This window comes from Lineus longissimus, chromosome 3 (assembly GCF_910592395.1).
Source record: "Lineus longissimus chromosome 3, tnLinLong1.2, whole genome shotgun sequence".
In the NCBI taxonomy this organism is placed as follows: Eukaryota; Metazoa; Nemertea; class Pilidiophora; order Heteronemertea; family Lineidae; genus Lineus; species Lineus longissimus.
Genome location: NC_088310.1, coordinates 27,246,112 through 27,261,991, shown reverse-complemented (window position 1 = coordinate 27,261,991; position 15,880 = coordinate 27,246,112). Strand labels below are relative to the sequence as shown.

At 41.0% G+C, this 15,880-nt stretch overlaps 2 protein-coding genes and 1 non-coding gene across 3 annotated transcripts; 2 read left to right on the top strand and 1 right to left on the bottom strand.

Annotated features, from left to right (window-relative positions):
• Nucleotides 1-5,472: 5,472 nt before the first annotated feature.
• On the bottom strand, nt 5,473-5,544 carry Trnae-cuc (transfer RNA glutamic acid (anticodon CUC)). The gene has a single exon. It is a non-coding gene; the product is annotated as a tRNA-Glu (tRNA).
• A 220-nt stretch (nt 5,545-5,764) lies between these two features.
• LOC135485256 (D-aminoacyl-tRNA deacylase-like) lies at nt 5,765-7,674 on the top strand. Its single transcript, XM_064767104.1, has 5 exons — nt 5,765-5,899; nt 6,197-6,287; nt 6,414-6,516; nt 7,009-7,141; nt 7,333-7,674. Exons 1-5 carry the CDS (start codon nt 5,857-5,859, stop codon nt 7,602-7,604), a joined length of 642 nt encoding a protein of 213 aa, XP_064623174.1. The 5' UTR covers nt 5,765-5,856; the 3' UTR covers nt 7,605-7,674.
• A 660-nt stretch (nt 7,675-8,334) lies between these two features.
• Nucleotides 8,335-12,794, top strand: LOC135484499 (5-hydroxymethyl-dUMP N-hydrolase-like). Its single transcript, XM_064766029.1, has 5 exons — nt 8,335-8,426; nt 8,694-8,835; nt 9,059-9,124; nt 9,356-9,466; nt 9,675-12,794. Exons 2-5 carry the CDS (start codon nt 8,700-8,702, stop codon nt 9,887-9,889), a joined length of 528 nt encoding a protein of 175 aa, XP_064622099.1. The 5' UTR covers nt 8,335-8,426; nt 8,694-8,699; the 3' UTR covers nt 9,890-12,794.
• Nucleotides 12,795-15,880: the final 3,086 nt, after the last annotated feature.

Genomic DNA, 15,880 nt, shown 5'->3' with positions numbered 1-15,880 from the left:
TTACACTCTTACTCTTTTTCATAAACTATAACGTATCAGGTTAAGGGCAAAGGATGGGAGCTGACTAGGGTGATGGCACTAGCAACGTTTAAAGCTGCATGGCTGAAGGGCAGTCTGCCTTAATTTTCAACACATTAATTGTCAAGAACTTGTTTCTCATAGTCAGTCTTATCATGTTGCTTTCTCAACCAAGGTCAAGGTCAAAATGCTGCTCTCCACATGGTCAAGGTCAGACTGTTTCTTTCTCCAAATATGGTAAGAGGGCAAGATGATGCTTTCTAAACGCACCGTAAGCTAAGCAATGGTCACGGTTCCTTTACCATTATCCCTTTAAAATACAGTTTCTTAAAACAATAACCTCGTTCCCATCATGACCAGACTGGTGTTTATCTTTCCCGGTGTTAAACGCTGGCAGCTCAAGAAGAGCATCACAGGATAAACACAACAGCCACGCCAGATTCTCCGGGAATTCACAGATATTCCAAGCAGTTGCCCTTCGAGGACCCGAGAAGTGCCGACTGATGACGAACGTGTGAACCGGGAAAGCAAAAGCGGTAGCAGATTTCAGTATTCTTTACCGACGGTGCGGGCTCCGTGGCGATCTGTCCAGGTAACTGCGCGAATTTCAGCGTAAGCCTGCATGTTAAACTCATCATACAGGAGGTTTGACATTTATCATTTCTATTGGATTACCATGACCATCGACCTTTTGATGTTCCTTCCTTCTTTCGAGAATTACTGTTATCAATGAGTTTTTGTGTGCTTCAGTGACAGGAATATACGGGACCAACTTTCAGCGCCATACTTGAGACTGTGTCCTGAACATCATTCGGAAGTTAAAGGTCTTGTGAGAAAACCGTCAAGTTTCATTGCAATTACCATCTCATCCGTTTTGGGTTTTTTTGGAAGTATTAATTGACCCATAGATGTTCGTGTTCCCTCTCGGAATACGAGGTTCTTTCAGCGCTTGCTCAGCATCAGTCTGGAACTCACTGCCTTTGTGAGAAAACTGGCGCTTTGTATTTGATATTACCATTCGTCTTTGTGCGCCTTTTGGGAGGTAGCTCTAAAGAAGTTGTGCTGAGCATCATTTGAGGAAATAATTTGAATTACCGTCAACTTGTCATTGTTTGTTTTGTCCCTTGGGAATAACAGATCCAGTTTAAGCCTTTGTCTTGCTTGGGAAGCCAGGGAGTACTCGTTGCACGACTCAAAACGAGCAATACTTAGACTTGTTCGCCTCGAAATGGTCGTCGTACCACACACCACCGTTGGATGTACATGCACGGGAACGATTCTTAAAACGTGTCAATTGGAACCCCTCGTCATTTCGACAAAGTGTACTGTTAAGCATAGTTAATGTTGCCATCTTCCTGGATCAGTGAAACTTTGGCGGGCTATTTACCATTCATTCATTGATGATGTGAGAGAGTTTGGTAGATGTTGTAGCCAGAACAAGTCAAATTTTAATTCTGACAATAGAACATGGCTGCTAATATTCCCGCCTACGTATGCAAACCACCGAGTCCGTGCCCTCGAGGACAAGCTATCAGTCGAAATGGACAACATTCCTCGAGGCTGTCACCAGCAATTGACAGTCACGACTACCACTTTCACCTCCACGAAGCTGAGAAGGGAAGGGATAAAGGAGTTCCGATGAGAAGCAGGCAGCTCCCTGCCTCGTTTTTTAGGGAACCAAATGTCCCCAAGATGGGCCACTTGCCAGTGTGTGACCCACGGGGAGTATGTGGTCTCGGTTACTGTACGCAGTGCCACGTCATGAACGCAAAGAACGCCGGACTTTTTAATCCGTTGTTCATAAACCGGACGTTGTCAGAAATCCGACCGCCATACCATATAGACTTGTATCAAGGCTTCCCGGGAAAGCTTTCTCCAGAACAGGAAATTTACGCCAACCAGGCGCGTGGCTACGCATACATTCCAGCCCCGGACGCCCACGGGGTGGCAGCGTTGACACTGTCTAGTATCAGTTCAAATGCTGGACAGCAGGACTTCCGGGCTAACCTGCCACCCGTCAGCGGATATCCGCCAATGTCGGAGGCGCAGCAATCACAGGCAAGCAGACGGTCGATATGGCGGCCGATTCCATTCAAAACAGTATCCTCTTATCCTTCAAGATACCATCCTTTTGGGGACGTCCGTTAGCAGTACTGAGGTCTTCTTTTTAATGCAAAAAATAGTGCCCTTCCGAAGAAAAACTATTTCCCCAAAATGCGTATACTTGAATGTATGTATGATGCTAGTCTTTCTGATTATCAAGTTTTGAAACATCCTTTTGCAAAGTTGTTTTCTAAAGTCTTCGTGAAATAAATTGGTTCGCCCGCTTTTTTAGATTTTCGTCGCAAGGGTACGATTGGTAGCTATAGACAGTCATTGGTGATGGTATAACACGTCTGTCTTTGAAATATTTATTATATTTTTGTACATGTATATCCTTTTGTAAATGTGTTCTATTTTTGTGAGTGTACGGATGCTGCATGATCCGTTTTTTATAACGAGTGAATCTGTATATTTCCACCTTTGATGTTGGTTGATGTGGCTGAGTAAAAAAAAAAGTATTCGATCTTCGACAAAATTTGATGTATTGTAACACACTCTTGTCTATAATGCCAGAAAGTTCTGCCATCGCCAAGGAAATCTGCTTGTCATATCACTCTATGGAATTACCATGTTAGCAATGTCTTGCAGTCAGTGATGAAAATTGCATTATTTTTTACACTGTTCGGGAACTTTCAAAGGCGGTCTGTTGCAGTGTCCAACGACTTTCAATTTTGAAAGAGACGTCAAAATATCTCCTGGCGAGTTATCTGTGGGATGCATTGAAGAGGCCATCTCCAGGAATTTTGTAATTTCAGGGTAAAGTTATGGAATGGGCTGAGCTCAGCTGGACTGATGTTTTGAAGACTTCATCCTCCCGTGAAAGTGCTTCATCTGACCCTGACGTTTCTTTGCTTGTTATTTTTTTAAATTACAAGCAATTGATTTTAATTGCACTGATACAACCATTTTAATTATCAAATTAGGTCCCAGGGAGGATATATTCTTCTTGGTAGATGGTGATTTCTTGCATGTCTGTGATATGGGTAAGAAATCTGGGTGTTTAGGCACGAGGCTGGTTTACCTGGCTACTTAGAGGTTGTGTTCGAAACTTGTGTTCGTTTGCAGTTTGTTTTTGACGGTGTGCAGCAGGTGTGGCAAAGCCGTGTTGAAGGTCGCATTACTGTTTACAAACCTTCAAAATAGTTTATTAAGAGAAAATTGAAGTATTCTAGAGCAGACATCCGATGCAAAAGCCTCAAAACCTCTATCTGGAAAGCAATGTTCCTTCGTTACTGAAATCACTGTTGTTACTTCCGGAAAGCACTGTTACTTCTGGACAGTACTGTTGTTATTTCTGGAACGGAAAACACACTCGACATGCAACAAATTTCTTTCTTCACTAGATTTCCCATTTCAACATCCGATTTGAAACGGGCAAACGGGCGTCAAAAATATGCAAGAGACTGGCCGACTCCTGCAGAAAATCTGCTGGTATTATGAATACATGTATATACACGCATTTCTCCCAATATCATATTCCCAAAATATATCTACATGTATAAAGTGTGCATGGAGTTTGTACATTCGTACTTACACTTCCAAGGCTTGATTCGTGAAAAGAAATAAACATTTGTACGTTGAGTGTTTTAATACGAAGTGATTTTATGTTGTTTCTTTCTGTTCAGAGGCCAATCAGTATTCCCTACGAGGAATAGATCAGCCAGCGGTCCTTGATATTAGTATGAGACCCCGACACACCTGTGAGTGGTTGAAACCTCGCCTCGTATCATCAATAGCTGGGTGTTTTCATGACCCTGCAAGTAATGGAAATAGTTAAGTGCGAAATGGAAAGTCGCTCTACAAGGTTGCAGCGAGCCCGGAGAGCGGGACAGGATCCTCTTCTTTCGGAATGTAAGGTCGACGATGAAATAGAGAATCGGATATTTATGTTGTTAAAGCCCAGATGCGCGTCGTGGTCTTCGAATAGGCTGGCTCTACAAAAATATTCCAAGGAATTCCAGGACAGTTCACCGCATTTTTGTTACAAGTGATTTTTTAAAAGCTGGCGCCTGTCCTCCATTTTCTGAACGCCGCCATATCATATCTCAGGGTCAGGAGGGGACAACTTGAGCAATAACTTAAAGGATGACTTGGTTAAATGTTCGCATTCTATATCATGGGGAAACGCCCAACGCCGTATTTAAAACCAACGTTTCGCTTTTATTAAAGCTTCTCTAGATCAGTATGTACCGGTAACTTTTATAGTCGATGATTAACCAACGAAATGAAAAGGTAATCAGTTGGTACCAAATTTCCCGAAGTCACCCGCTCGACGAAACTCAGGAACACGAAATCTTGATTCTTCAGTGCTGCAGTATTCGTTGATTGAACTGACTCCCGTCTCGTCGTCATTGTGACGTGGTCATCGGAGATTTATGACGCCCCATGCAGGTTTCCCCGTTAGCGGCCCAGCTCGTGGACCGTGAATGTAATACGTTACTTATCCGTCTCTGCCCAATTATCTATGTAATAAAATGAATACCGTTACATCCCTCCCTCTACATCGTCAAGCTGATAATGATATTTATCGCCACATTTCTTATCCCATGGCAGGTGAACATTCCCGACATTTATTGGACAACCAAAATTTTTTCTGGAAGTTAAGTTCATAACTAACTCCATGACAAACAAAAATTATTGTGCCAACAAACACACTGAACATTGTGGGCAACGGTACCTCGGAACACTGTGCTCAAAGGTAAACAAGACTCGTCGCTAAAGGATGCTCAGAATTGCTACTGTGTTGCATTTGATATATGCAAGAATGTATATAATGTGAGCATTGCTTTCAGAGCAAATACTAGATGACTGAGGAAATGTGCAGGTTGCAACCCGAGCCCTCATTCCCGCGCCGAACGCTGCCTAATTGTAATTAAATTACATCCGAGAAAGATTCCAACACCCGACAGAAAACAACGTCTACTGTTACCAAACATCCGTCATACCTTTTTTGGCGGGCCGCCATGCTGAGAGGAGCAGGCTTTTTTAAATTCATCATACGCTCAACGTCGCCCTTGAATCAGTCCACGACTACTGAATCTCTCCAATGCGGGTGATTGAGAAAAATCTTATTTTCAGCCTCTCAGAAATATGATAATATGAAAGTTACAAACAGCTACTTTAGGAAATATTGTTGTTTGCAAAACTTAATCCACCTAATCAAGAAAGGAGTAAGAAGCGAAATATTATTTTTGCAAACGCATAATTTTGTAAAGCTTGATGTGAACGTTAAAAAAATTTTAAAAATTGTATCTATGAAGCTACATAATTTGACTTATTCTTTAAAGTTTTAGACAATCAATTAAAAAAAAGGTTTGTCGATATAAAAAGGATTTACATAAAAAGGAGACGTTCCCACACCGGGAATCGAACCCGGGCCTCCTGGGTGAGAGCCAGAAATCCTAACCACTAGACCATATGGGAGTGCTCGACGGTGCTGCGAACTTTTTGTTATACGTAGAGTAAGAAAGTATGTACAGACGAAAATAGTCAAGTTTTAAATGATAAGACACAAATAGATCTGACGTATTATTGGCAAAGAGTAAGATTTTGAACTATATTTTAATGAATACTACGATAGACATGAAAAATTAGGCATTTCATATTTCTTTGACATCTGTAAAATGCAGATTCGATGCAACATTGCCATAAACTGTAATTTTATGATATTTCTGCATTCATAATCTCGATTTCTATCACTTTGATGTCAATATCGTATATATTATACCACACAGTATGAGAGCTGTTATCCAGCGAGTGACCAAAGCCAGTGTCACAGGTAATCGTTTCAAAACAAAGCAGCTTTTAGGCCATATGCAGAGCAAAAACTCTCATTTATTTAGTTTGACGATTACTCCCTAGGTGGCGACAGTCACTAATTGAAATATTAATGGGGAAAGCAAGCTTATTTGAAAGAAAGAAACAAAACCTTATTTGAAAAGACAAGCTTGTTGCACATTTATTATCATCCACTGGGAGACTTGCGATTGTTGGCTATCTTATTCCTAGTGCCAAGTCCTTTAGACCTCGCCCACAGCAAAAAACAACATTTAAGTTTTAACCTCTCTTCTTTCAGTTGGTGAAGAGCTGGTGAGTTCCATTGAAAAGGGATTGTGTGTATTGATGGGAATTTCAAGATATGACAAACCATGTGAAGTAGAATATATGTAAGTATGAAAAGCTGAATTTACTGTGAAATGGTAGATCAGTGTGTAAATATTACATCAGTATGTAAAATGAGATCAAGTCCTCTATTTTGATTCTCTGCAGTAATCACTTACCTCTTCTTTCAGGGTCCGGAAGATTTTGAATCTGAGAGTATTTGAAGACGATGAGGGGAAAAGATGGGCCAAGAGTGTTAAGGACAGGGAACTTGAGATCCTCTGTGTTAGCCAGGTAAGCTGTGGTAGATCACTCTGTACCAAGTCGTGCTTGGAATTCTTGACAATGTTCTTTCCTTGTTAGTTTCTAATTGAATCTGAGATTATGCTTGGTAGCTGCATCATATGGTGTACCTGGATCTAGTTGTGCTATTTGAACACTGATCATCTTAAAATTAGATAAATATTGGCTTTCTGAACGTGGTTGTGACTTCGTCTCTGATGTAAATATGGTTAGTGATGGATCTGGTCATTATCTATCTCAGAGTCTATTAGATATTGGTTTTCTGCACATGGTTGTGACTTCGTCTCTGATGTCAATATGGTTGGTGATGGATCTGGTCATTATCTCGGAGTCTATTAGATATTGGTTTTCTGCACATGGTTGTGACTTTGTCTCTGGTGTCCAAATGGATTGTCAGTTGACTTCAGACTTGTAAAGCACTAACTTCAGAATGGAAATTGTGTAAAATTCTTCTTGTTATGAACCTTTCCTGTTCCATTGCAGTTCACATTACAATCCATCCTGAAGGGTAACAAACCCGACTTTCATGGGGCAATGGAAGCAGACCTTTCACAACAGATGTATGAAGAATTCCTAAAGCAGATGAGAGGGGGTTACAGTCCAGACAAAATTAAAGGTAGAATAGTGATAATGTCATGGCTAACATTGATGTGTTATCTTTAACAGAAGGTTGACAAATAAAAGTTTAATGAGGCATCATTTACTGGATATGCCTTCACATCGTATTGGAGAACAAGATTACAAAACATTGTAATTACAAAAAGATTAAGCATTTGTTAAAGTTGTAGTGTTTTACTACTTTTTCAGATGGTAGATTTGGAGCTTACATGCAGGTTCATATACAAAATGACGGTCCTGTCACCATACAGTTAGAGAGTCCACTACAAGCCAAGGGACTTGTTGAAACTGGGAAAGAGGGAAAGGATAAGACAAAAGGAAATAAGCAAAATGAGAAGCTAAATAAACAGACTAAATCGAAAGCAGTTGATTCTGGAAGTTCACATGATTCAGCAGCTAATAGGACAGATTCATGTGGAGTTAGTGAAGTGACGGAAAAGATTAAGGATTTAGAAAGTTGATTTATAAATTTAAATTTCCAGATCTGTTTTTTTCAAATGATGCACATTATTTTGTTGAAAGGTTATAGCTAGAATAAAATAGTTCATTAATAAGTTTGTTTTTGGCCTTAATAGTATCAAGCCATTCCATATCTTGATCATAGATTCCTTTGTCACTGTTAGCTAATTCTTCTGAAAAAGAAAAATCAGGAATATATCGGATTGATTACATGTTTCTAAAACATGTCAAGAGTCGTTGATGGTTGAGGGTCCATGACATGGGAGGTATGGCAAAGCAACAGGCTAAGCAACACAAGAGAAGTCCTAAGGGAGCATAGGTCAGGTCAAGCATGAAGCTAACCTAAATTTACGTTGGCCTCATTGGTTAAGCCAATCATAATCGCCGGAGTCCACGTGCGCGCAAATTCGCTTTTCCCGCGTTATGAACTTGCCAAGGAAGGTCACATGACAGACCAATCTCCCAGCCTCGTCATTGGTAACGGTTGCTTTGTGTCCTAGCGGTACTACATTCTCCAAGCGTTGTCTATTGTGTCAAGTCTCACTCGATTTACTGACTCTGCCGCAGTTGGTTCCCAACCAGCTTTCAACGATGGGAACAATCGACGGCCAATAGTGGTCACAATGGTGAACTCTTTTGAACAGCTAATGCAATTTTTTAAAGTTTGATATTTTATTATATCAAAATTTATTTCATTTTTGCCCAATAGAAATCAAGAATCTTCCCGACTTCCCGAATTTCGCCGGCTACTTCCGCTTTATTTTTCATAGACAAAGGCAAATAGTGTCCTTTTTCTTCCCTTTTTTCTATTAATTACTTTCTGCGTAAGTCCGAAATTAATGTCTTATTTGATAAAGTATATGCCAGTGATTCTTTTAACGTTTAAATTAATGTAATTGGAGTTGTAGTTTGCCTAAAATCGTCGTCTAAAATTACGATTCGAAATCATTTGAAAATGTAATTTGGTAGCCTACTGGCAGTACTGCAGTGCATGCTACAACTGCAGTGCAGGTATGTTGGTCTGCACTTGGACCACTAAGGAGTTCAAATGAGCTGGAGTAGCTTTTGATTTGTGATGTATCTTATTTCAGGCCAGCATGTTTATCTACTTCTGTGGCAGCATCAGGGGAGGACGACAAGATGCAGAGGTCTATGCATCATTGATCGAAAAGCTCCAGAGTTATGGTACAGTCCTCACAGAACATGTGGGAAGCAAAGATGGGTGTGTAAAAGGTAGGTTTGCCTTGATTTGCTGGATGGATTTTTTTTGTCTAAAATGATCATCGAAGGGATTTCAATCACCTTGCCGAAGTCCTTTAAGTTTTTTATGATTCTGCAGAAGTATCAGCTATGTTGTCTATATCTGGTTTGGGGTATTTTCTTTAAAGAAAGGAAATGGTTGTAATGTATGGTTTCTCATGCACAAGTGTTAGCAGATATCCGCTCTTCTTTGCAGATGAAAAAGAAATGACAGAAAAAGACATTCATGACCGAGATATGAAATGGTTGGACCAATCAGATGGTAGGAAATTAGTGTTATCTTTGTAACATTCATAATCACTGACTCAATGACTGATGGTACATTACAGATTGTGGAGTATTTCGATTGGTCAGGTAATTTGGCATCACAGTCGAGGATGAACTGAATGTTAACTTCACCAGCTAAACCAACACTGACTCTTGAATTGCATGATTTTCTGTCTTGATATCATTCCTTGGATCTATTTCTACAATTTTCTTCTTTTCATTCCAGTCATTGTAGCTGAAGTGACACAGCCATCATTAGGTGTCGGCTATGAATTGGGACGGGCAATAGCCATGAACAAGAAAGTACTGTGCATGTTCAGATTACAGGCTGAAAAGAGTTAGTACTTAAGTAGATTTATCAGAACAGCTCAAAACCACTGAAAAGTGCAATTGCCTGCAGTGATCTCCCTTGTCTAATGCCCTGCACATTTGACCTAACCCAACAGCTAACTTTTCAAAAATAGCAAAGGTGACCCTTGAGGGAGAAAGTTCAGTGGAAGCATTGCAGTGGAAACAATTTAAAATTATGATGTATTAATTTTCAGAGCTGTCAGCTATGATCCGAGGGGCAGAAGGAGACAGTGTTACAGTACGGGACTACAAGTTGGCTGAAGCTGACGAAATCTTCAGTGAATTCCTCGGCAGCAAGGAACAAAAGAATGGCAATGATGCAGCAGCAGAAAAAGACGATGATGATGACCTTGTCGATGATGCTGATGATGCAGAAGGTGATGATGATGATGAGGCTGAAGACCAGTAAAAGTTGTATCTCAGGAATCGGTGGCCTGGTCACTTAGGGGGCCGAAAGTGGATCACTTTTAAACAGATGTAATTTGTAACTACTTAAAAAACACATTGCTTTTCATCATCAGCATTTTTGTCTGGCTGAGACCATTAGTGGCCATTTCAGTTCACATCACAACACATTACCAGTACGGTACACAGTTTGAGAGACTACATATATCCTGCATTGAGAATCCGGAACAGTTTATTCTGGTATCCGGTTGGCACAACTCGTTGAATGAGAACAAATAATGTGTAAGTAGTTGTTACATCGTACTCAATGTTATGATGAAGCCAGTGATTTTATAGTATTCTACAACATACATTATATAGTCTATTCATCCAGGATAGTAAGCTAGAAATGCAATTAAAATGCTGTAAGTTTTACATGTTTTACACTAAAATTCACTTGGTCAGATTTTGTATGGTACATGTAATGTTGGACATGTATTGCTAGACATGTATTGTTAGATATTGTATAGTTATCTGGAATTTATATTTAGGTCCAGTCAATGCAATGGAAATATATATTTTCTTGAAATCCCCTGATTATTTTACACATAGTGCAAGAGCAAACAAGGAAATAGTAAAAAGTAGTATGAGGAAAGAGATCCTTGATGTTTATAGGCAGCAGGAGATGATCCATGAAACCATTTACCTCATCATAGTAATATCAAAAGATTAAAGATATATTTGGCTTTTTGCTGCAAATGCTTAGAATATAAGACAGGAAGATTTGTTGTGTTTAACTAACAGGTGAAATATTTTGTACGTATGAATTACATTTTATCAAATCGATTACACCTCAAATTGCCATTGGCAATTACTATGAATAGACTTATCTTAATATTTCTTCGTGTCCCCAATTCGGCTATTATTGCATTTGTTTGAAATCATATCCCTGCAGTTAACCGAGCTTTCGTCTCCCTTTGACAGGTCACTCACTATTTTATGTTTACTGTAAATGTATGTATCGAGATATATAATCCACCATGGTTTGGTTCATGTTGACTGGTAGATGTGTGCCAGCAGGTCTTCGGTTATAAGGGCAGTATGGGTCATCAGGTTTCAAAAAATTTATAAAATGGGACCAAGAAATTGTAAAGTATCATTTATTTTTCTAGGCAACTTGATTTAAGATGGCCAGTATGTTGATTGTGGAAATTATCTTTCAAAGTAACCTGTGTCCTCACTTTGGCCATTCCTTAACACCACCCCTACATGTTAGTGAGATTTTATTCTTGACGATTTGGTATTTACGGCTATTCATTTTTGAGTTTATTGTGCCCTGAGAAGTTGCCCTCAGCTTGAAGTCCTGACTTGGTCTTTTTGTTTTCTCTGTGTTAGGCAGTAATGTGTTATGTGCCTCCATCATTCTCCATATGAATACTTACTAATGCTGATTGTGTTCTTAAATCTCAAACTATCAGCTTATATTGACAAATCATCTTGTGTTTTATACTCCATCTACCGTATTTTCCGGCGTATGACCCGCGGCTTTTTGCCCTCAAACAGGCCCAAAAAGTGGGGGTGCGGGTAATACAAAGGTGCGGGTCTTGCGTGGATTCTGAGAGGGATAAGCCCCAACCCCAAAGAAAAAAAAGGGGACCAAACTGGTTACTTGATAAGGATTTATGTCCATCGTTTTCGCATTGTTTTCAACCAATATTTCCGCCATGATCGCATAGTTTGTGATGTCTCCGCTAGGGAAAATAGTTACGGCCATGCTGGAATTGATCCACTTTGGTTAACAATTAAAAAAAACATGGCGGTTCTAGGATGTCAACATCAATGAATGGCTTACTATTTTTGGAGAATGCGGGTCTTGGACTTGGAGCAGTGCGGGTCATAATCAGGTGCGGGTCTTGCGTGGCTTTAGGTAATGGTCAAAGGGGGTGCGGGTCATAGGGCAGTGCGGGGGATAATCCGGAAAATACGGTACAAGAAATTAAAAGTAAATTCAGAAACTGATCACTGCCTAAAAATTGGACTTTTCCTGCTTTGAAATATGTAGTTATGTTCAATTGAACCTTCAAGGATTTGTGCGAGAATCTTTTCAAGTATGAAATATATGCATATCATTGAATATTTGAAGACTTGCAGTGAACAGAAAATGTTCCTTTTAGGTTGTGACTCTTATAGAGAAATCCTTGGATGGTTGAACGGGAATGTTTATCTGGTAGAAGTGTAGTTGACTGTATTGTTTACTCAAGGATGAAGTAATATTTGTGGCTGTTGTAAAGAGTTCATTATGACAAGCTGTTATTTCAAGAATGCACTTCTTAATTAGGAAACAATTTATAAACTGAAATACTGATATTGAACCATGAACAAAAAGCTCTCAAAAGCATTTTAACCAACAAGTGTTTGGCCAACGATTTGTTTTTAAAGCTTCACCAGAATCTCCTTCTGAGAAGGGCCTAATTGTACGCAAGAGACAAAAAAAGACTGTTCAGCAAGCAAGGTTAAAATAAGTGAGCAAGTTTTTTCTTTTGGTCAAGCCTAGTTTCCTTACAGCCGGGATGATACATAACTATGAAGTTTCTAGGTTATACATTTCATTGAACATGTATATGGGATACTCACCGATACTTTCTGATATTTTTACCATTTGTCAAACTATGACAAGAGTAATTGCCGCATTTAGTTACAGTAACTGTTTATACTTTGTGCTATTAACAGAGATAGCTTGTGCATTTACCCACTGTAACATACAGGCAATCTTGTCCATTTTATTGTCGAATCAGGCAAACCACCAGTAATAATAGCACTGCCGTTTTAGCAATATATTTTACAATGTTGTATTGTTCCTGTAGTTCGTTACCTCTCACTTTTTGTCTGTAGATCAGATCTCTTTGATTTTTGTAAGAATAAACTGTTGTGCAGTCATTTTTGACTTGATTAAGTTTTTGCTTGCCCGTCCATCTCAACCTTTCATGAAACAGCTTTTGACGAGCCTGTCCTCTGTAACCTGAATTAATGGGACATGGATGTGACAATTCTCCATGCAGTGACCTGGATGTGACAGTGCTCATTTGTTCTCCTGCAAGCACATGGTGTCTTCTGGCCAAATCAAAAGAAAACAGGTTGAAACCTTGACCATTCACCAGCTTTTGCTCGTCTTCTGTAACTTCAGGAAATGTAGCCGGGATGTGACGACCCTACATTCAGTGTCCTCGCACATTATGTCTTTCTTCTTGCCAAACCAAAAGAACTTTTCACCAGCTCTTTAACACTGTAAGTTGAGAAAATGGTCCTGGATGTGACAACCCAGCATTCAGTGTCCTCGTATCCTAGACAAGGACAGAAAAGAGGAAACTACCATCCTTTGTCTTCGGACAAGCCACTGCAGATATAAAGCTCACCTCAAGAGAATGATGAACATGTCCGAGTACAGAAGGTGCCAGTGCAAAACATCAGATCAGACACCTGGGTAAGTGCTTCAGAAATGCCCTCTCTGGGTACACCAAAAGACACACAGTGCATTAATGGGGACAAAGCTCTGGGGATCAAGGGAGGAACAAGAGATGACAGCCAGGTTTCTTAGAGACAATGGCCTGGTTCTAAAGTATATATCAGCCATACACTAAGAGGACGAAGAAGCGTCTTCGTGCATGGTGTCTTCTGGCCAATCCTAAGTACAACCAGTCTAAACCTCCCATGAAACGGCTTTTGACCTGCTCGTCTCTCCAACTTGAGGAAATGGGACCAGGAGGTGACAATCCTCCATTCAGTGTCCTCATACATGGTATCTTCTGGCCAATCCTAAGGAAAACCCGTCTTAACCTTCCATGAAACGGCTTTAGACCAGCTCGTCCCTCTAACTTGAGGGAAGGTGACTTGGATGTGACAATCCTCCATTCAGTGTCCTCGTGCATGGTATCTACTGGCCAAACCGAAGGACAACCTGTCTAAACCTTCCATGAAACGGCTTTTGACCAGCTCGTCCCTCTAACTTGAGGGAAGGTGACTTGGATGTGACAATCCTCCATTCAGTGTCCTCGTGCATGGTATCTACTGGCCAAACCGAAGGACAACCTGTCTAAACCTTCCATGAAACGGCTTTTGTCCAGCTCGTCCTCTCTAACTTGAGGGAAGGTGACTTGGATGGGACAATCCTCCATTCAGTGTCCTCATACATGGTATCTTCTGGCCAATCCTAAGGAAAACCCGTCTTAACCTTCCATGAAACGGCTTTTGTCCAGCTCGTCCTCTCTAACTTGAGGGAAGGTGACTTGGATGGGACAATCCTCCATTCAGTGTCCTCGTACATGGTATCTTCTGGCCAAACCGAAGGACAACCAGTCTAAACCTTCCATGAAACGGCTTTTGTCCAGCTCGTCCTCTCTAACTTGAGGGAAGGTGACTTGGATGGGACAATCCTCCATTCAGTGTCCTCGTACATGGTATCTACTGGCCAAACCGAAGGACAACCTGTCTAAACCTTCCATGAAACGGCTTTTGTCCAGCTCGTCCTCTCAAACTTGAGGGAAGGTGACTTGGATGGGACAATCCTCCATTCAGTGTCCTCGTACATGGTATCTACTGGCCAAACCGAAGGACAACCTGTCTAAACCTTCCATGAAACGGCTTTTGTCCAGCTCGTCCTCTCTAACTTGAGGGAAGGTGACTTGGATGGGACAATCCTCCATTCAGTGTCCTCGTACATGGTATCTACTGGCCAAACCGAAGGACAACCTGTCTAAACCTTCCATGAAACGGCTTTTGACCAGCTCGTCCTCTCTAACTTGAGGGAAGGTGACTTGGATGGGACAATCCTCCATTCAGTGTCCTCATACATGGTAACTACTGGCCAAACCGAAGGAGAATCAGTCTAAACCTTCCATGAAACGGCTTTTGACCAGCTCGTCCTCTCTAACTTGAGGGAAGGTGACTTGGATGTGACAATCCTCCATTCAGTGTCTTCGTGCATGGTGTCTTCTGGTCAATCCTAAGGAAAACCAGTCTTAACCTTCCATGAAACGGCTTTTAACCTGCTCGTCTCTCTAACTTGAGGAAATGGGATCAGGAGGTGACAATCCTCCATTCAGTGTCCTCATACATGGTATCTACTGGCCAAACCGAAGAACAACCAGTCTGAACCTTCCATGAAATGGCTTTTGACCTGCTCGTCCCTCTAACTTGAGGGAAGGTGACTTGGAGGTGACAATCCTATATTCAGTGTCTTCATACAAGCATGGTATCTTCTGGCCAAACCGAAGGACAACTAGTCTGAACCTTCCATGCAAGGACTTTTGACCAACTCGTCCTTCTCTAAATTGAGGAAGGGATCTGGATGTGACAATCCTCAATTCAGTGTCCTCGTCCATGGTATCTACTGGCCAAATCGAAGGAGAATCAGTCTAAACCTTCCATGAAACGGCTTTTAACCAGCTCGTCCCTCTAACTTGAGGGAAGGTGACTTGGATGTGACAATCCTCCATTCAGCGTCCTCATGTGGTGTCTTCTGGCCAAACCGAAGGACAACCAGTCTAAACCTTCCATGCAATGGCTTTTGACCAACTCGTCATCTGTCACTTGGGGGAAATGGGACATGGATGTGACAATCCTCCATTCAGTGTCCTCGTGCATGGTGTCTTCTGATCAATCCTAAGGAAAACCAGTCTTAACCTTCCATGAAAAGTCTATTGACTTGCTCGTCCTCTCCAACTTGAAGCTGAATACAACTATTCTGGATTGTGCTCTTTTGTGCAAGTGTTGACCAGAGAAAAGTCCAGGTCTGGAATGGGCATATCCATGTTACATGGGGACAATCAGACTGGGGTTTTTCAGCGACTGAATCTCGGCAGAGAATATGAAATCCTGTGGTTTGAGTATGATACCAGAGATTGATACGCGAGGTTCACTGTACCCCATCTTAACAAACAAGGCCCTGAGACCCGTCCCTTCAGCGACTGAATCTCGGCAGAGAATATGAAATCTTGTGTCTTTGAGTATGATACCAGAG